At 41.6% G+C, this 18,861-nt stretch overlaps 1 protein-coding gene across 1 annotated transcript; it reads right to left on the bottom strand.

Annotated features, from left to right (window-relative positions):
* Positions 1–812: 812 nt before the first annotated feature.
* On the bottom strand, positions 813–4,951 carry LOC130441182 (tigger transposable element-derived protein 4-like). The gene is made up of 3 exons (XM_056774744.1): positions 4,902–4,951; positions 2,604–3,692; positions 813–1,236 (listed from the first exon to the last, which is right to left on the bottom strand). Exons 1-3 carry the CDS (start codon positions 4,949–4,951, stop codon positions 813–815), a joined length of 1,563 nt encoding a protein of 520 aa, XP_056630722.1.
* Positions 4,952–18,861: the final 13,910 nt, after the last annotated feature.

Genomic DNA, 18,861 nt, shown 5'->3' on the forward strand with positions numbered 1-18,861 from the left:
GTATCTTTCCGAGTACAATCTTGCGTTATAACTCACGTTAGCACGTGAAGAAACGCTTCTTGTCTCACCATAAATTAACAACATGTCTGTGTACTCACTAGAGGTGAAAAGCACAGGTTGTTCATTTGCCATCTTAAAAGCAGTCCAAATCACAAAGTAAATCGAGTCCACTAAGAGCGCTAAGTCGTCGTTATGAAACTGTATCCAATAAACTAATTCCAAACACTAGCAAAACGGAATCCAAGTTAATGCGAAGTTATCGTAAAAATGCAAACCGAAACTTCAAGACGAAGGACTTAAAGAACACGTGTGTAGCACTAAACACAAGGTGCAGTACTAAATTTACCCTGCGCCCCTGCGGTGCAGTGCGCAGGTATTACCTCTGATCCTCTTCGTAACGTCGTTACCGACCGAACAATGAGTGTGAGCGAGATAGTCAATAAATGTTTAAGGTCATTCAGTTTCTCAGTGATATGGAGACAAAAGAAGGCTGCACATTCAATTAAAACTATTATTTTTTAGTTTCTTAATTTCGAAGAATTACGACTTCAATGACAAAACGTGGTATTATTCAATTTTTAGTAAAAAAAAACTATAAATGTTGTACCATTTTGGAAGGAGCATTAAGCAGGCTAGTTTTTAAGAACTTTTTCTGACTCAGTCTGGTAAATTTTTTTTTCACAGTCGCTAACCAAACTTTAGTTAAGGTTTTTGTTAATGTCGTGCTACTTTTTATTAAAATGAATACTGGGTTGTCTCAACCAACTATTAGTGGTAGCCCAGAAAAAAAAGAATTATAAATTAGAGGTTTTTTATGCCCATAACAGATAAAAATAGGGCAAAAAGTAGAGAGTTTTTTCGCGGCTTATAGGCGCGCTGCTTAAGCTTTCTCCTCTTTGATCGAGATTCTCATTATTGAGAACCCCAAACTTGTTTTTGGTAGGGATATTGGGGTTTATCATGTCTTGATCTTCATCTATGGTATTGCTGGGATTGTTGTTACCAGCTTTTAGCTTCTTGCAACCGTTCATTTTGTTCGCTTTCGGATTTTCAATTGTTTTTAGGGTTCTCCCTTCCACATACACTTTTCGTTTTTCACCGAACTTATTCGAGTACACGGATGTACGCACTTTCATGTCGCTCTCGTTTTTTCGTGAGATCTTAGAACCCCATTCGTAGCGGGTTTGGTATTTCCGCACTTCTGAATTTTTATCTCGTTTTATAATCAATTTGTCTCTTCAAATTCACTATGTTATACGCACTATTTAAATCGATGTTTACACTTCGAGATACACAGAGATCCTGAAAGCGGCACACACGCACACGTACGCGTGAGAAAGCCCGTCCCTCTAAGCATCCACTCCCGGATAAATCCGCGAGTGGATGCGAAGAAGGACATTCCACCACCCCCTGTCTTTTCGACAGGTCCTCATCCTCATTCCTGTCGCAGTTTCGCGCGTAGACTCCTTTTTGTTAAGAGATTAGCCTGTTGGCTATACACTATTGGCTTCTTGTTCTGGACGTCTTAATGTGTGTGTGTGTTTCGCTGCCTCGGGTAAACCCAACCTTCTTCGGCAAGAAAAGACCTAATCCGAGTGGTCCTTCGCCTTCTCTATAGCTGTCCCCGATGTATAACTCTACACTTGCTTATGAAATGCATGCGTTACCGTGTCGGGGGGTGTCCTCTTGTGGGTTGCTTCGGTGAAACCTAGAATCTTGTAAAATGTTTTTTTTCTGTTTTTTTTTGGGTTTTTGTGTTACTGTGTTTTACTAACCTAACTTAACCTAATGATCCTGGTCCTCCGTTTTACTTTACCTGTTGGGCGATTAGTGTTGCTATGAGTGTCTGCATGTTCTGCAGCACACTCAGTAGCTCGAGCGTTCCTTCTCCTGTCGTTTTCTTAGCAGCCATTGCGTAAGTGCGTCCTGCTCGTAGCTGGTTTGTTTTCCGTCTTCTTTGGGTGTTTCGGGCACCCCTTGTAGTTTGCGGGGTGTTCTCCTCCGCAATTCCTACAAATTGATTTTTCCGTCCTGTTAAGCGTGCATTCCGCCGCTCTGTGCGCTCCCGCGCATGTCACGCAGTGCACGTCCATGTTGCACGTGCTTTGTCCGTGGTGAAATCCCTGACATCTGTAACATTGTACAGGTCCGTCGTGCCTTTTTTGTTCTACCACACTTATTTTTGTGTGGCATAGGTATCTTAGCTTCTTATATGTTTGTTCCTCTGCGGGCTCGATTACTACCATGTACACTGGATATCGTTTATAACGACCTTCAATGTACCAGGAACATTTGGTCGCTATAGCCGATCGTCGTTATAACCGATCATGACATCTACATTAAGCAAATGTGAAATAGGAATTTTGTTAAATCAATTACACATTGTCAACATAATAATAATAGAATTTTTTATTGATAATTATATAAAACTTAATTTTTTAAAATAATTAACATAAATAAAAGGAAAATCAATTTCGAGCTGAAAAGTAATCGGTAATAACTTTTTGTTTTTTACATTTTTTTAGATAAAACTCGCGCGAAATTTTTTTTCGATTTCATCAAGTCCAGATTTTATATTCTGAGTACAAAATTGATTGTCACACATCACAAATTTCTTCAAAAGTTGTGCCGCCCTCAATGCGTCGGTTAACGGTGGGATGTCAAGTTGTTCTTCTACATCCTCTTCTCCATTGTCGGTTTCAATATCGGCGTCAAGTTCATTGATAAGGTCCTCATCACTAATATCTTGTTCCGTGTGGAGACCCTCGTCAATTTTTGCATAGTCTGCTAAGACATCTTTATTTATTAAGGTTGGCAGTTCTAAGGATTCGGACCACGGCAAAAACTCAGGTTCATCCAGTGCGTTAGTTTCGGCTGGTTCTGACGGTTGTTCCTCATTTTGATTTCCCAGCACACCAGAATGTTTGAAACAATTTGTGATTGTTGTCGCAGGTACATCTTCCCAAGCTTGGTGGACCATTATAATAGCATCAAGGATGCTAATTTTTGTTTCCCGATTTTCCTCCACATCTTGAAGAAACCGTAAAACAAGCTGCTTTCTGAAATTAGTTTTAATCTTCTGTATTATCCCTTGGTCTATTGGCTGGAGAACGGACGTTGTGTTAGGTGGTAAAAATACAACCTTTATAAATTCAAAATCTCTCAAATCAATATGAGAAGGGCAATTATCGATGAGTAGCAAAATCTTTCTGCGCTTTTTCTTCAATTCCTTGTCCCAGTCTAAAAGGAATTTATTGAACAGATCGGTTGTCATCCAGGCTTTCTGGTTATTGTAATAATCGACTGGCAAATTTTTTACATTTTTGAAGCAACGCGGGTTCTTAGACTTTCCTATCACGAAAAGCTTACGTTTTTCTGATCCACTCATGTTTGCAGCAACTAAAACAGTTATCCTTTCTTTCGAAAGTTTCCCGTTTGAACATTTTTCTCCTTTGAAGTGAAGGGTACGGTCAGGCGTAAGTTTATAAAATAAACCTGTCTCATCAGCGTTGAATACATCACTATCACTGTAGCCTTCTCGAATAGTAGGCCAAACTTTGGATAGCCAATCATTAGATGTTGCCGATGGGACTCCCGCGGCTTCCCCACTAAGTTTTTTAATAACAATGGCATGCCTAACGCAAAACCGTTGGACCCAACTTCTGGAAATAATTTCTTCCGATTCCCTGGAACTACGGAGGATAGATTTTAAAAAATCATTCGCTTTTGCTAGCAGAATTGGGCCAGAGATCGGAATATTACGACTGCGTTGGATTTTGAACCATTTCAAAAGTAACTGATCCACATTCTCGTTAGTGGAATTACGGAGTTTCTTTTTTTTTAATGAATCCCCTTTTTGAACAATGTCTTTTATCTCATCTCTTTTTTTTCAAATGGATGATATTGTAGAGTGACTCACCTCTAATTCTTTTGCTAGGCTGACGTTCGTTTCTCCATTCTCTAGACGGCAGCAAATGAGGTATTTCTCCTCCAACGTAAAAGTTTTTCTTTTAAACATGATGTTCACAAGTTACCACACAGAGTTGCACCTTTGAATGTTAAAGTTAAACTACATAAGCAAAGAGTGAACACCCAGAAAAGTCCTCACCAGTTTAAAACCTGATTTTCTATCAAAAGGTTTCCTAGAAAAATAAAGGCTTTTGTAGACAATGTCTCCTTATGAATTACAGGAACGGCGTCGCTAAAACCGATCTTTTAATTTGGTGGGTCTTACCAAAATGAGTTGTTATAACCGATCAGTCGTTATAACCGAGGTCGTTATTTCCGATCAAAAATGCGTTGCTAAGGCATGTAGAATCTCGGGTCCGGAAAATATGGTCGCTATAACCGATACGTCGTTATAACCGAAGTTGTTATAAACGATATCCAGTGTATATAGGTAGTAGTTTTCGGGTGTTGTCCACGTTTCTTTGTGTACGACTTGTCAGCTGCCATACTTTTTTTGGTCTTAATCCTTTTTCCCTCAGTTCTTCCCCTACATCTGACACTGGGGTGTTAACAGCCAGTCCTTTTATGACAAGCTTCCTCTCTTTTTCTTCGTTCAGTAGGTACGTATACCACTCAATCTCCTTATACTCGCTCAGGAGCATCTTCATTCTGTTGAAGTCTTCTTTTGTCGCCGTCGTTATTTTTACTGTATGTATTCCCATTTTACACTGGGCATCGATTTTCCTTTGCACTAGCTGTTTGCGTAGTGCTGGCCACATGAGTGGGGATTTTAGTATTATCGAAGGTGGCCTTCTCTCCGGTTTTGTCTGTTTTCTTTGTTCTTCTCTCCTTATCTTTTCCAATACTTCCTGGACTTGTTTGTCCATTGATATGTCTTCTTCCTCTGAAGATTGTCTCTCTGGTTTCTTTCTCTTTTTTTATTCTTCACTTACATATACTCTGCTTCCATGGGGCAGTCTTCATTTTGTGTTCCTTCGCTCATTTTATTTTGAGTTTTCGTCTTATCTTCTTTTTCTGTAGTTGGATTCCTTTTTAGCTATTTTTTCTGCCAATGAATTGTTTTCGGCATGCAGTACTTGAATAGTGCCATTTAAGGACTTAATTTGCTGATCATTACCAGTAATCGTTTATTCAAAGTTTTTAATGTTCTCTTCGAGGGATTCTATTTGTTGTCCCATCGTCTTTATCAATAATTCATATTCAGCTTGTTGTTTAGTTATAATTTTTGACAACTCAATTATTTTCTCTTCTTCTTGTCGTTTTATCGACGATCCTCTGTCGTATGGTTTCTCCCTATTTTTGGAGTTTTCGGGCTCCATGCCTGTTACTTTCTGTCTTGGTTTTCCTATTTTGCTTGGGTACCTGGAAATTACCTAAAAATAAAATGTTAAGCTGTACTGAGAAAACGGAGAAATTCCGCACAATCAAATTTGTGTTAACAAACACAATTCTTTCGTGCGGAAGTATTTTCTATCATTATAAATAAAAGGCTGTGTCAAAGCACAGCTACCTGTAAAAAGAAGAAAGTTTTATCAGGGTCTCACTTCACTACCTGAGTCCGCTTTCACTTTACTTCACTCTCGCACTTGTTCACTCGTCTCGGTGTCAACTACTAGAGAGAGAGAGAGAGAGAGAGAGAGAGATTCGTTGGGTAGAATTTGGAAGGAAGGTTTTTTTTGGGTAATTTGGGTATGTTTTGCTTAGGCCCTGATATAGGATTTTTTTTCCTCTGTAGGGCTGGGTTTGTGGCTGTTTTGTTGGGGAATGCTTGCCCGGCTGCTTCTAGCGGGGTTGTTATTTTTTATTAATTTTTTCGAAGTGGCGGATAAGGGAATTTTTTTGGGTTTTGAGCCTAGTGGCCGCGTATTCTTGGTCCAGGGGATGAGGAGTGTTTCTTTCGCAGCGGAATTACTTGATTCGATGGTTCGCATCACATAGCGGACTTGGAGGTCATTTAGGCGGCTCGGAATGAGGGTTATGTCAGTATTGACATAAACGGTGTTGCTAGGGCTAAACCTACACTTGTATTGGCAGTACCTAAGAATGGACTGCTCGCAGGTCAGGAGTCTTTTGATCAGATATTCGGGTAAAGTGCTAAAGACGTTTGCTCTATATTCGATAATGGGGCGGATGTATGTTTTATACGTATGAAGTAGGGTCAGGGGGTGGGTTCGTCCGAAATTTCCACCAAGAGCTTTGATGAGCCTGACTCGTTTCCGTACTCTGTTCAGAGTGTCATTCAGATCGGCCGTCCAATTGAGAGTGTGAGTGAATTTCACACCCAGATAGACGGCTTCTCTGCGGATTTCGAGCCCCTCTCCCCAAAGTATCAAGTGGAGGTTTTGAGGTTGATGTTTGCGCACGTATTGGGGATGTATGAAGGCGATTGCTTGAGTTTTTTGAGAATTGAGAGTAACCCTCCATTTTCTGCACCAATCCGAAAATTGATTCAGAATATTTTGGGATTTGATATTGAGGGAGAGCATGTTTTGGGCATAGGCGATGAGTGCGGTGTCATCCGCGTACATTTGGATCTTTACTGTTGGGTCAAGTGGGACTGGAGTGTCATACGTATAGATTATATAGAGTAGTGGGGACAGAATTGAGCCTTGTGGAACGCCAGTAAGTGGGGTAAAAGATTCGGAAAGGCAATGATCAACTTTGACTTTGATGGAACGGTTGGTGAGATATGAATATATCAATTTTATAGTAGGAGGTGGCATGCGGATAGTCAGAAGCTTCCTAATAAGTCCAGACCTGATCGAAAGCTTTCTGAACATCCATGAAAATGGCGGAGGCACACTGTTGTTGGTTCATCGCTTTGGTCAAAATGGTTTGAAGATTGGTGATGGCGTTTTGGGTGGAGTGTTTGAGCCTGAATGTGAATTGGAGTTTTGGAATAATATTAAGCTCTGTATAGAAGTCCCAGATGCTGTCTTTAATCAAACGTTCAAAGACTTTACCCAAGACGCTGATGAGCGAAATAGGGCGGTAAGATTCAGGATTGGAAGGAATGAGAACTGTGTTGGCGGATTTCCAACATTGAGGAAAGTAAGAAAATGCAAGGCAGGCGTCAAATAGACCGCAGAGCTTAGGGAGAGCTGTCTCAGGCAGGTTTTTTAATGCCTGTCTTGAGATTCCGTCCCGCCCGGGAGCGGAGTTCTTCCAGATCGGCAAGCCGATCTAACAACATCCAAGGTAAATGGTGCGAGAAGTGGAATGTTTTCATTTAGTTGGGTAATCCAGTGGGGGCTCCGGGTTATGTTTTGGGTCAAGAAGTGGGTTTCATCGGCAAAGTCCCTTGAGAAATGGTGGTTGTCAGTTGGAGTAAAGACAGTTTGTAAGCTGTTTCTGAAGACGGTAGCTTTGTCTTCGGGTGAGAAATACTTTTGTCCTTGTACTTCAAGGTGTGATTCTACATACTTTCGTTGGCCAGTTAGTCTGTATAATTGTTGCCAAAACGCACGACCCCGTCTATAGTCCAAGTCGACAGTGGCGGCCTCCCACTTTCTCCGCTTTTCAGCATTGATTTCCAGCCTGACTTGGGCGTTGAGACGATTCCATTGCGTTTTGACCGCTGGGTCTCTAGTTCTAACGTACAGCCTGTATAACTGTCTTTTCTGGCGAATATTGGATCGGATATTTTGAGAGATTGATATATAGTTGGTGTGAACGGTGGTAAGAGGGACGGCGATGTCTTGCGCATCGATAATGAGGGATTGGAAATTCTCCGCGTATTTGTCTAGTTCTTCGGTAGTCCGAAGAATAGTGGGTTGGGGTAAATTGGAATTGATATGGTTTGCGAAGGAGATCCAGTCGGCATTTTTGAAGTACCGATAGGTGAAGCTAGTTGGAGGGGGTTTTATTGGGTTAAAAAAAGATGTGTTGACCAATAAAGGAACGTGGTCTGAGGTGATTGGGTCGCATATAGAGCATTCGTCCTCAATAAGGGTAATTAATCTGTCCGTGAAGATTATGTGGTCAACGATGGAAGAGCCCAGGTGACTCACGAGTGTTGGATTTCGGTTTTTAATCCGAGAAAGGGGAAGAGAAATTAGGGAGTCTGCGAGAAGTCTGCCGGCTAGGTTGGTTGTGGTATCACCAAAAAGGGTATTCCTGGAGTTGAGGTCACCCATAATGATGGCTCTAGGAAGAGTGGATGCATATTCGAGGAGGTCGAGAGAAAGTGATTGTTGTTGGTGTTTGCAGTAAGAGATGAAAGTGATAATCTCGTTATTCCACGAGATATCGATGGCTATGCAATCCAGGTTCTGGTGAGACAGAAATGGGGGTAGGGGATGGGGTGTCGAGAGGAGTCCGTTACGGACGAAAAGTCCGTTGCCGTTGCCAGTAGGAGTTTCTGTCCAAGTGGAAAGGGGTATAGCCAGTGAAACTTGGAGGTAATTTGGAAAGGGTGTCGGTTATAGATAAAATTTGGATATTGTGAGAGCTTAATAAGTGCTTCAGTAGATGTCGTTTTCTGGCTAAACCTTGGCAATTAACGGTCCCTATTGTAAAGTCCATGGAACTTTATTTTTCAGTGGGAAGTGTTTGGTTTTTGGGTGAAGGCGAAATGAATGCGGTTACCCACGCCGCTGGTTACGGTACAATTATAACCATAAAAAGGGGGAATGAGGCGTTTTATTGATTCGGCTCTTAGTGCACGAGAAGTGGAGTTGGCATTCATTATTGTTCTTGCCAAGATTTCAATTAGGATTTTAGTGTCAGTACACAGGTCATACGGGGTTTGAGGTTTTTCCAGGGTGACTGGGGCTGTATCCTGGGGGGCTTTCGGTGTTTCCATCCTTTTCGAGCAGTGGGGGTGGAAGGCGGGGTGAGATCCATCGCAATTTTTACAAGTAGGGGAGTTTGATTTTGGGCATTTTTCTGGCTTGTGACCAGAAGCACCACAGGCAATATTTGGGGACTGCGGGTATGGTGTTTGAATTTGAGGCTTCGCAGTAGTGCGAAAGCCCGTGGAAGTTGATACCCTTGATGAGGGCGTGATGGTAGGCTGTTTCGGAATCTGTAATGATTCGAAACATGGATGTGGGTTTATTTGTAGATCTAGCAAGTTTTCATAACGGGGAATTTTAGTGTAGAGAGGATCTCCAGGAACTCTCCGTCGGTTTTAGTTGGGGGTCTTTGGACTCGTTGTGGAGAGTTTATCGGGATAACGACGATTTTCTCGTCGCCTATGGCGTAACGGATTTTCCTTGCCAACGTTTCGTGATGAAACGTGGAAGGAATTTTGAGGAGGGCGCTCCGTTGGGGTTAGATTTGAGAAAGCGCATTTGTCCCTTCAATAGCTCTTGCGTATTGAGGAGATTGTAGAGCTCTCTCTGTGAGGTATATTTTTTAGGAATGTTTCTCAGATTGAGTATCTGGAGCGGAGGTGCGAGATTGAGATTGTTGTTGGGTGATGGATTGGGATTGTTGGTGGGATCTGGGTTTGAGTTGGTGCTTGGGGTTTAAGGGTATTTTGGGTAATTTGTTTTTGCTTTTGACATATTGGGATTGATTTGGAAAGTAGGGGAGGAATATTCGTTTTGGGGATCGCGCCTAGTTGGGTATAATTAACCTGCGGGGATTTAGAGCTGGCTGATTTCTGCGAGACCCTAGATGTATAGGAATCCGCAGATTCGTTGGAGATTATGGATATATTTCATGGCATTACAAACATTGTTAAGTTCTGGAGTTAAGTCTCTGGACTGTACCGCAAGAGGTCTACGCCTATTTCTGAGAAGGTTTTCTCCTCAGGAAGAGAATTGGGATTGGTCGGGAGTGGTGGGAGTTCGTAGACGGTGGATACGGGTTTGCTTCGAGTTTGTATAGGGGAACAGGCTACTCGGGGCATTTTCAAAGGGGAATAGGTTAAATGAGAGAGTCGAGATCAAGTGAGAAGGTCGGAATGAGGATTTCGAAAATTGAATTCCTTTGTTAGTACCTAACAAGAGAAGTTGGCTATCAAATCCGACAGCGGACTCGCTGCCGGAGGGAGTTTCCTCCCCGGTTAAAGAATTCCTGACCCTTTTGATTGCCTGTTAGTGTTTTATGAAAATGAGATTGAAAATAATATTCACCTGAAACTGACTGATCCTAGGACTCACGCGGGTTCTTCAAACACTTGCCCCCGAAGGGTTTATTTCATTATAAAAAAAAGCCCCGAAAAGGGCAGATAGGTGGAGCAACAAACCCCGAAAGGGGCACTTTTGCAACTGTACACGCTAAACATGACGACGCTGTAACGTTGAATACTTTCTTTGTAAGTGAGAGTTTGAATCGCTGTAGGCGACCCTGCGTTTACCGGTGTGTTTTCTAATGAAACAGTGACCGATTATACAGTAGTCCTTGAATCCGTACGTGCGACCTTCTCGTAGCGCTCTAAAAAAGTAACTGGAAAGCGACCCACACACACACACACACATACACACACACATTTTCCCCTGAGACGAACCCGTCCCTCTAGGCATCCACCCCCGGATAAATCCACGAGTGGGTGCGAAGAAGAACATTCCACCACCCCCTGTCATTTCGACAGGTCCTCATCCTCTTTCATGTCGCATTTTCGCGCGTAGACTCTTTCCTCTCCCCTGAGGTCTATGGGAGATTCTGGGATGTCTTATCTTTTTGTTAAGAGATTAGCCTGTTGGCTATACACTATTGGCTTCTTGGTCTGGACGTCTTAATGTGTGTGTGTGTGTGTTTCGCTGCCTTGGGTAAACCTCTTCCTACCTCCTACCGTTAGGAAAAGATCTAATCCGAGTGGTCCTTCGCCTTCTCTATAGCTGTCCCCGATGTATAACTCTGCACTTGCTTATGAAATGCGGAGTTACCGTGTCGGGGGGTGTCCTCTTGTGGGTTGTCTCTGTAAACCTAGGATTGTGGATAAGAATTTTTTTTTGTTGTGTATTTTTTTTGTGTACTTTTTTTTCTATTATTAGACTAACCTAATCTACTACTACTACTAACCTAACTTAACCTACTTTACCTATCCATCCAATTGTCTTCTGGGCCTCTTGTGTTTCTTGTAGTCTTCCTCAGTGTATCTTATGAGTTCCTTCAATTCTTCGTTGGGGTGCGTTGCTAACTCCTCGAATAGCTGTATTGCCCTATGGTCCATAATGTCTAATACTTTTCCAGGTCCCGTTTCTCCGTATACAGAGTGGCCCAAAAGTCGCGCAAACAATTGAAAAAAAATGACCTTGCGTGGCAAAAGTACAAAATTTATTCGAAAAAAAAACGAAATACACAAAATTAGTTTGAAGCAAGGCAAAAGCTGACTCCTTGGCATCATAACAGATGTTCGAAATGACCTCCTTCTTGTTCTGTGCACTTCAGACATCGCTTCTTAACAGCTTTACAGATGCGCGCAAGTGTAGGTTTATCTGCATTCAGCGTATTGACTTCGTTGGTGATTATGTTTTTCATGGTCTCCACATCTGGTAAAGCATTTTTGAACACCTTATCCTTTAAAATTCCCCACACTGCAAAATCTAAAGGAGTCAGGTCAGGAGATCTTGGTGGCCATTCCACTTGACCTCGTCTACCAATCCAATCCGGAAAATTTTGATTTAGGAATTCGCGAACAATTACAGCGTAATGGGCCGGCGCGCCATCTTGTTGAAGAGTTAACACACGACCAGAAAAATCCGGGTTATTATTCAGTTCTTCGCGCAGTTCCATCAACAAATCAAGGTATGCAGCACCTGTTACTGTTGTGTCGAAAAAGTAAGGGCCAATGATTCCGAAGGAGCAAACACCAAGCCATACCGTTACACCTGGAACATTTAATTCTTATTGGATGGTGATATGCGGATTGTCTGTAGACCAGTATACGCAATTGTGTCTGTTGATTCGGCCATTTAATTTAAATTGTGCTTCATCTGACCACAAAATGGTTTTAAAGAAGTCTTTGAACGCTTCACATCGAATTACGTACCACTCAGCAAACTGAAGTCTGCGGTCCGGATCGTCTTCTGTTAATGCTTGTAAAAGACGTGATCTGTAAACATGCATACCTACTTCCTTCATTATTCGCTGCAAGCTGGAACGAGAAATTTCCAATTCATGGCAAGCTTTACGGATTGATCGCTCCGGTGTTTCAATAAAACTCTCAGCGACGATGTGTAGGTTTTCTGCAGTTCGCACGCTGCGTGGCCGCCCCGAACGCTTCGTATCATTCACAGTACCTTTTTATCAAGCGATACACAGTTTCACGCCTCGGAACTTGACTGTTAGGATATTTTTCGGCAAAATCGGAGAAAATGTTTTGATAATCGGCATGATAACGGTAGTACGAGGTCTCTAAAAACACGCGTTCCGCAATTGTGAACCGATAACTCGATCCCGTTGCCATGGTTACACATTCGTTACACATTTAAATACCCTCACCGCTCCTTTACACACGAACAACTGTAAGATATTCGGTAGAAATACGTAACCTTGTACTAGTAGGGTGAAACCAACCCATGCGCATTTTGTGATAGCGTTGCGCGACTTTTGGGCCACTCGTTATTTCCTCGCTACTTGTTGTCCAGTGAACATTTAGTGCTTGTCTCAGCGTTATGTTTTGTTGAGCCTGTAGTTTCTTGCTGTTTGTTTTGCACGTGTGTCCCCAGGCAACAGAGGCGTACGGTATAATCGGTATTATTATACTCCTGATAAATCTGAGTTTTGTTTCCGTCTTTAACTTGCTTTTTCTACCGATTAATCCGCATAGTCTTGCTCTCGCTTGTCTCACTTTATCACTAGTGTTTTCCACGTGTTCGTTAAAAGTGAGACTTTCGTCTAGCGTTACGCCTAGGTATTTTGCCTTTTTTGTCCACTGGATTTCTTCGTTGTTAATTTTTATTTTCCGGTCGGGTTGGTGGCTCCTTTTTTTCTTGAAGAGAACTGCTTGGCTTTTTCCGCAGTTGACTTGTATTTTCCATGTTTTGCACCATTCGTCAATCTTTTTTGCGGCGTTTTGGAGTCTTTTCGTGATGTTTTTCACCTTAACGCACCTTGTTGCTATTGCGGTGTCGTCCGCATATAGCGCTGTCAAGGTGTTTTCCGTTTTCGGGATGTCTGCTGTGTATATGTTATACAGCATTGGTGATAGTACCGCTCCTTGCGGTACTCTCGCCTGCTGCTCTCCGACTTCCGATTTTTCGTTTGCAACCTTCACCTGAAACTTTCTGTCTTTGAGGTATGTGCTCAGAAGTTTTATGAGCGGTTTTGTATATCCTGCCTCTTTCATCTTGTAGAGCAAGCCCTCGTGCCATCCTCGGTCGAAGGCTTTGCTTATGTCTAGGAAGATTGCCCTTGTGGATTCTTTCTGGTTGAAACCTTGAGTAGTATATTCTACTAGTCTCAAAATTTGTTGTTCGGTGCTGTGGTTTTTCCTGAAGCCGAATTGTTCCTCTGGTATAGTGTTTAATGTCCTTGTTTGTTCGTTCAGAATCCTCAGTATCACTCTCTCTGCGATTTTACTCATGGCAGGTAGCAAACTTATCGGTTTATAGTTTTGGGGGAAAGTGGGGTCTTTCCTGGGTTTTCTCAGCATGATAATGTCTGCTTGTTTCCATCTCGATGAGAAGTGTTTTGTCTTCAGCATGCCACTTATTATGTTCGAAAGGTATGCCATACCTTTTTTTTTGGCATGTTTTTCAGTGCTCTGTTTGAGATTCCGTCTACTCCCTGTGCTTTCCTTGCTGATGCGAACTTAAGTAATTCCTTCACTTCCATCGGTGTTGCGAATCCTAGGGTTTCTTGGTCTTCCTCGTCTTCTAGGTATTCGTTTATATTTTCTTCTATCATGTCTGAGAAGTCCATGTCTTCGTCGGGATGCTCGTTCAGTGTGAACTGAAGTTCCATTGTGTTTTTCAGCTCTTCTGCCTTCTCTTTGTCTGTGTACGCCATCCCGTTGCTTCCGTGTATTGGCGGCATTGGTTTTCTTTCTTCTCTTAGGACTTTAGATATGTTCCATAATCCGGGTTTTTGCGGGTCTAATTCGTTTATCCTTCTGTTCCATTCATCGCTCCTGTGTTCCTGTAATTTTTCTTGAATTTCCTGTTTCATTTCCCTGACTCTCCTTTCTTCTGGGTTTTGTGTCCTTTGGGCTCTTCTAGCTATTCGGTTTTTCTCCCTAATCAGATTTCTCAAATCGTCACTTATATTTTTGAATTTGCCGTATTTGTCTGCTACGGTCATTGTGGTACTTCGTTCTATCGCTTCTGATAGTGCTTCTTCGAAGAAACAGACCTGTTCTTCTAGCATCTCCTTGGTTTTTTATTTCCGTGATTGGTCCTAACAGCTGTCCTGTTAGCCTTCTGAATTTGTCCCAGTTGGTTTTTCTCACGGTTCTTCCTGTTTGTCTGTTGCCGCTACCAATGGTGACGACGATTGGTGAGTGAGCGTCGCCGCCTTCTATGGTCCCGATTTCTACAGGCTTCGTCATGTCTCTCAACACAGCGGTGTCTATAATCTCAGGCCTTCCTCCGTCTGGTGGGTAATGTGTCGGTCTTACCGGTCCTATCGCTTGATAGGATGGGTGATCTTCTATGATCTTCTCCAAGTTTCTTCCTTGTCTGTTTCTTCTTGTGCTGTATCACGCAAGGGACTTGGCATTCAGATCTCCTATGATAATGCCTTTTTTGCCACCTGGAACTAACACGTCTTCCTCGTGTATTGTGGTGTCTGGCCGTACGTATGCTGATATTATTCTAATATCGCCGTATGATGTTTTAATGACTACTATTGTCGCCTCCATGCTAAGTAGTCCGTCCGGTGAGTTTATTCTGTGTTGGCACAACTCTTTTTTCACTAAGATCGCTGTACCTCCGGAGCGTCCGTTTATATCGTCTCTATAGACGTTGTAGCCTGGCCAGGTGAATCTGTGTGTGTCACCTGGCAATCTCGTTTCTTGTAGTGCGAAGATATCGTAATCTTCTTCCTCCAAGATCACTCCCATGGTGTTTTGGTTTGTTCATAGTCCTCCTGTGTACCACTAGCCGATCTTTATTTGACTAGGAAGGTTGTTTGTCATTTTATTTGGCTTGTTGGGCTATTAATGTCGCTATGAGTGCCTGCATGTTCTGCAGCATACTCAATATGTCGCCCGTTCCTTGTTGTTTTTGTGAGGTTGTGACTGACGGCGTTTTCTTGGCCGTTTGGGCGTAGCTGACTCCTGGGATCGTGGTTTTCGTTGTTTATTTTTTAGTTTCCTCTTTTTTTGGATTTTTTGGACATCCCCTGTAGTTGGCTGGGTGATCTCCTGCGCAGTTTCTGCATTTCGGTTTCTCCGTTTTGCTCAGGGTGCAGTCCGCGGTCCTGTGTTCTCCTGCGCATCTTACACAGCGCACGTATATTGGTAGTAATTTTCTTGTATTATCTTTGTTTTTTTGTGTATAGCTCGCGAGTTGCCAATTTTTTTTGGGTTTCAATCCTATTTTCCTCAGCTCGGTTTCTACTTCCGGTGCTGGGGTGTTGACTGCTAGTCCTTTTATCACTAGCTTTCTTTCTTTTTTTTCTTTGAGTGCGTATGTGTACCACTCTATTTCTTTGTGCTCGCTCAGGAGCATCTTCATTTTGTTGAAATCATCCACTGATTGCCGTTGTGATCTTTCCTGTGAAACTGCCCATTTTGCATTGGGCGTTGATACTTCTCTGTATCAGTTGTTTCCTGATAACAGTCCACATCAGTGGGGATTTCAATATAATTGGAGGTGGCCTCCTCTCTGGTTTTTTTGTTTTTCTTCCTCGTCTCTCTTAATTTTTTTTAGTTCTTCCTCTATTTCTTTTCCACTTTCATTACTTTCGTTTTTGTTTTCTTCCTTAGGTTTGCTTTTCGCTTTTTTTCGTTTTCTTTTGTTTTTCACTTGCGTGAAATCCTCCTCTTCCATTGGGCAGTCTTCGCTGTTGGATTCCTCCATGACTATGGTCGAGCTCTCGCATTTCCTTTCCCTCATTTTGTCTTCCGTTTGAGGTTGTCCTTTTTTTTGGTTATTTTCATTTTGTTCTAACAGTTTTGTTACTTGGTCGTGTAGTGCTTTCATTGTATCTTTCATGTTGTCCATTTTTACCAGATATATTTCAATTGTTCTTTTCAATTGCTTATTTTCTTCCTTCGTTTCATTCAGTTCTTCTTTCTTTCTTTTCAGCTCTTCATTTGTGATTCCATGAAGTTTCCTGTCTTTCGATGTTCCCCTATCGTAGGGTTTTTCCCTACATTTGGGGTTTTCCGGCTCCATGCCTGTACTCTTGTCTTAGTAATTTTTTTTCTACAATTTCCTTGAAATTACCTAAAAATAAAATGTTAAGCCGTGCTGAGAAGTACGGCTGTTTCGAAAACGGTAAAATTCCGCACAATCAAATTTATGTTTACAAACACAATTCTTTCATGCGGAAGTATTGTCTATCATTATAAATAAAAGGCTGTGTCAAAGCACAGCTACCTGCAAAAAAAAGAAAGTTTTATCAGGATCTCACTTGACTACCTGAGTCCGCTTTCACTTCACTTCACTCTCGCACTTGTTCACTCGTCGAATTCTCGGAGTCAACTTGGAAAGCGGCACTAAGAGAGAGAGAGAGAGATTCGTTGGGTAGAATTTGGAAGGAAGGTTTTTTTTGGGTAATTTGGGTATGTTTTGCTTAGGCCCTGATATAGGAATTTTTTTTCCTCTGCAGGGCTGGGTTTGTGGATGTTTTGTTGGGGAGTGCTTGCTCGGCTGCTTCTAGCGGTGTTGTTATTTTTTTGTCCAAGATTTTTTTTATTTATTTATTTTTTTTGGGTTTTTTTTATATACAGTAGAACCCCGATTATCCGGGGTAATGGTGGGGTCCCCCTTACACGGATAAATGAAAACCACGGTTAATCGAGAAAAAATTTATTGAACATCAATTTTTGTAGAAATGTAAATCAGTACATCAAAATTATCAATTATAAGCATGTACAAACATAATTAACACCAATTAGAGATATTCCCGGAGATAGTAATATTTTACTAGACGCTATTGTAAGTAAATACGTAACATATTTTCTCTAACAACAGTTTATATTTATGTACAAACTACAAAAGAAAACATAAATCGAATGCATTCTTAGTAATTAAAAAATCAAAAAGAATGAAAAATACATCGGGGAGTGAATTTACATAGGTCGAAAATAAGATGTTATCAGTTTTTGTTTTTTACGGTTAGCAATAACTTTTCTCACCTCGGTCCTGATTTTTCTGAGACTGATGACGTCGTTTAAATCAAAATTTTCCTGCTCGCAAAAATTCAGAAGAATATCAATTGCTTCCATTGCTTTTGTTGGTTGAATTTTCTCTTCTGTCGGACCAAAACAATTGTCAGTGTCACTATCAATCTCCTCCGAATCAGGCAGTTGAGAAGTAGATGGTGTATCACTACTAAGATAATGCGCTACAATGTCACTATCGGTTTGGATTTCAAACCCCTCCTCATTTTCATCTTTTTGCAGCCAATCAACAATATCGTTTCGGTCAATATTGATGAAATCTGGAATAGATCTAGACAGTTCAAGGCAAGTTTGTACATCATCGTGCTCATCCATGTTGTCTTCTTCCCCATATTCTTGGTCCAAAATTTTTGCCCAGCAAAGTCTTAATGTACTCGATGGCAAGTTTTCCCATGCATCACAAACAGCAAAAATGGCATCTTTTATTGTCCACATTTTGAGGATGTCCTTCATTGAATCGACACAATTTTCTTGGAGAAGGAAACGGAGAAAAATCTTTTTATACCTCCGTTTTAAGGAAGAAATGACGCCCTGGTCCATTGGTTGTATCAATGATGTGACGTTAGGAGGAAGGTAGGTGACAAAAATTAGCCCATCCTCGGTTTTCAGGGTAGATTCTGATGGGTGACTAGGAGCGTTGTCAAGTAGGAGAACAGCTTTCTTTGGAAGTCCATTTTCTTCCTGAAATTTGAAAAATAGCCTGATTCATCCAAGCTTTTGGATGGCTGTAATAGTTACACGGAAGTCTTTTCACGTCTGTTCCTTTGAACGATCGTGGTTTTTTAGCTTTCCCGATCACTGTTAGTTTTAGCTTGTGTGTACCCAATGCATTTGAACATGTCATGACAGTGAGCCTTTCCTTACTAGATTTATGTCCAGGAGCTGACTTTTCACACTGCGCAGCTAATGTTTTCGACGGTAACATTTTCCAAAAGAGCCCTGATTCATCTGCGTTGTATATTTGATCGGAGGACAAGTTTAATTTTGAGATCAATGAACCAAATTCCTCATTGAAAACTGTAGCAGCTGTTAAATCGCCACTTAGACTTTCGCCTTGAATGTCTAATTGTCTAATCCCATGCCGGTTTTTAAATCTAAATAACCAACCCTTTGAAGCTCCAAATGGTTCATCAATATTCAACCTTTCGTGAAACCACTTAGCTTTTTCACAAACCATCGGTCCAGAGATAGGAATCCCTTCAACCTTCACGTTTTTGTTTAAACCATTCAAACAAAGCTGATTCCATGTCAGATAATGTTGACTTCCTCATTGTTTTTCTTCCTGACGCTAGCGGAGATGTGGAATCAGCTGAAGATATGAACCGCAAAATTTCATCCTTTCGTTTAATTAAATCACGCACTGTCTGCTCTCCCACACCAAACTCACCCGCCACTTTTCTTACACTCTCACCGCGATCTAAGACACGGTTAATAATGAACACTTTTTGTTCCAAAGAAAGCACGACACGCTTACGTTTTGAAGCCATAGTCAATAAACAAAGAAACTAGCCAACCGATCAGTAGGTGAAAACTAATCAGAAGCTACTGAAACACTGAAAGTGAACAAAAGTGAGGTTTGAGTAAGGGGAAAATCAACAAAAACCATTTGCTGGAATGAATTAGCAATTCAGGCTTTGCGACTCTTTCTA

The sequence above is a fragment of the Diorhabda sublineata genome, chromosome 3, assembly GCF_026230105.1.
Source record: "Diorhabda sublineata isolate icDioSubl1.1 chromosome 3, icDioSubl1.1, whole genome shotgun sequence".
In the NCBI taxonomy this organism is placed as follows: domain Eukaryota; kingdom Metazoa; phylum Arthropoda; class Insecta; order Coleoptera; family Chrysomelidae; genus Diorhabda; species Diorhabda sublineata.